This window comes from Aptenodytes forsteri, unplaced genomic scaffold, assembly GCF_000699145.1.
Source record: "Aptenodytes forsteri isolate BGI_AS27 unplaced genomic scaffold, ASM69914v1 Scaffold444, whole genome shotgun sequence".
NCBI classification, from domain to species: Eukaryota; Metazoa; Chordata; class Aves; order Sphenisciformes; family Spheniscidae; genus Aptenodytes; species Aptenodytes forsteri.
This window is the reverse complement of record NW_008794178.1, coordinates 55,138-56,377: the sequence shown is the minus strand read 5'-3', so window position 1 is coordinate 56,377 and position 1,240 is coordinate 55,138. Positions and strand designations below refer to the sequence as shown.

The 1,240-nt window shown below is 70.6% G+C and overlaps 1 protein-coding gene across 1 annotated transcript in view; it reads right to left on the bottom strand.

Moving 5' to 3' along the window:
* Positions 1–80: 80 nt before the first annotated feature.
* The window catches only part of LOC103903652 (semaphorin-4C), a 13,451-nt gene continuing 12,291 nt past the window's right edge, over positions 81–1,240 (bottom strand). Inside the window, exons 3-7 of the mRNA XM_019473486.1 lie at positions 1,064–1,240; positions 838–982; positions 534–756; positions 327–442; positions 81–242 (exon numbers count right to left, since the gene is read on the bottom strand). Of these exons, the coding sequence (XP_019329031.1) occupies positions 81–242; positions 327–442; positions 534–756; positions 838–982; positions 1,064–1,240 (823 nt within the window). The remainder of the gene's footprint in view (positions 243–326; positions 443–533; positions 757–837; positions 983–1,063) is intronic.

Sequence of the window (1,240 nt, the reverse complement as noted above, 5' to 3'; positions counted from 1 at the left end):
CCACGCGCCACGCGGCACCGGCGGGGGGGGGGGGGGGACACACGCCGTGCGGGTGTCCTCCCCCTGCCCGGGCAACCCCCTTACCCGTTGAGGCCGTCGGCGCGGACGCAGAGGCTGACGTTGCGGCTCCAGGCGCAGTAGGGATCCCGGGCGAGGACGCAGTCCGTGCACGACTGGTAGCGGCCGCAGTCGGCCAGGGGCAACTGGGCCACCTGGAAACGGGAGCCGGCGAAGAGCAGCTTCTGCGAGGGGCAGGGAGAAGGGGCGAGGTGACACGGCGAGGTGACACCCCGGGGCGCCAGCCCCTTCCCCGCCGCGCCGCTCACCTTCCGACCAGCCAGGACCAGGCTCTCCACGGGCTGCGCCGGCTCGAAAACCTGCAGCTCCTCGACCAGATGGACTCGAGCCCCCAGGTTCAGCGCCTTGTGCACCCAGCCGTCACCTGCGGGTCACGGCGGGCGGTGAGGGACGTCCCCACGCCCGGAGCCCTCCGCGGTCCCCTCCCCGGCTTCCTCCCCAACCCCGGCGGGTACCTGTGCCGATGAAGAGCACCTCATAGACGGTGCCGTCCAGCCCCGGCACTCGGTCTACCACCAGCTGGGTGAAGTTGGCGTCTTTCTTGAGGAGCAGCGGGCGCCCGCGGTGGGGCAGGATGGGCTCGTCCATCAGCGGGTGCTTCTTGGCGAAGTTGAGGGTGTTGTCGGGCAGCTCGAGGGAGCTGGCGAAGCCGTTCTGGCGGTGCCAGTCGGTGATGCACTGGGGACGGAGGGCACCGTCAGGCGCGCGGTCGGATCCCGCACCCTCTTCTCCCCTCCCACCCCCGCTGCCGGCACTCACCGCACCGGGACGGGGGCTCGGTACCTCGTCCGAGTACCGGCCCCACTTCTGCGCCTGCTCCCGGTATTCCTTGTAGGGCCCCTCGAACGCCTTCTTCACCTCCAGGATGTGGTACCGGCAAATAGCCGAGACATCCACGTCCCCCCTGCGAGGGACGGGGCAGGTTTTTTAGGGGGAGCCGCCGGTCACGGGGAACCCCGGGGCTGCCGCGTCCCCACGGACTCACCAGCGGGCCTGGAAGACCCCGAAAAAGGCGGTGTCCTGCCAATCGGCCCCCGGCAGGGTGAAGACGGCCTGGAGGCGGTTGAAATGGAGCTGCTGCTCGGGCGCCGAGCACACCAAGCGAGCCTTCAGGAAGGTCGTCCACTTCTTCTGCAGCGTGCGGGCGCCGCCGACGTCCCCC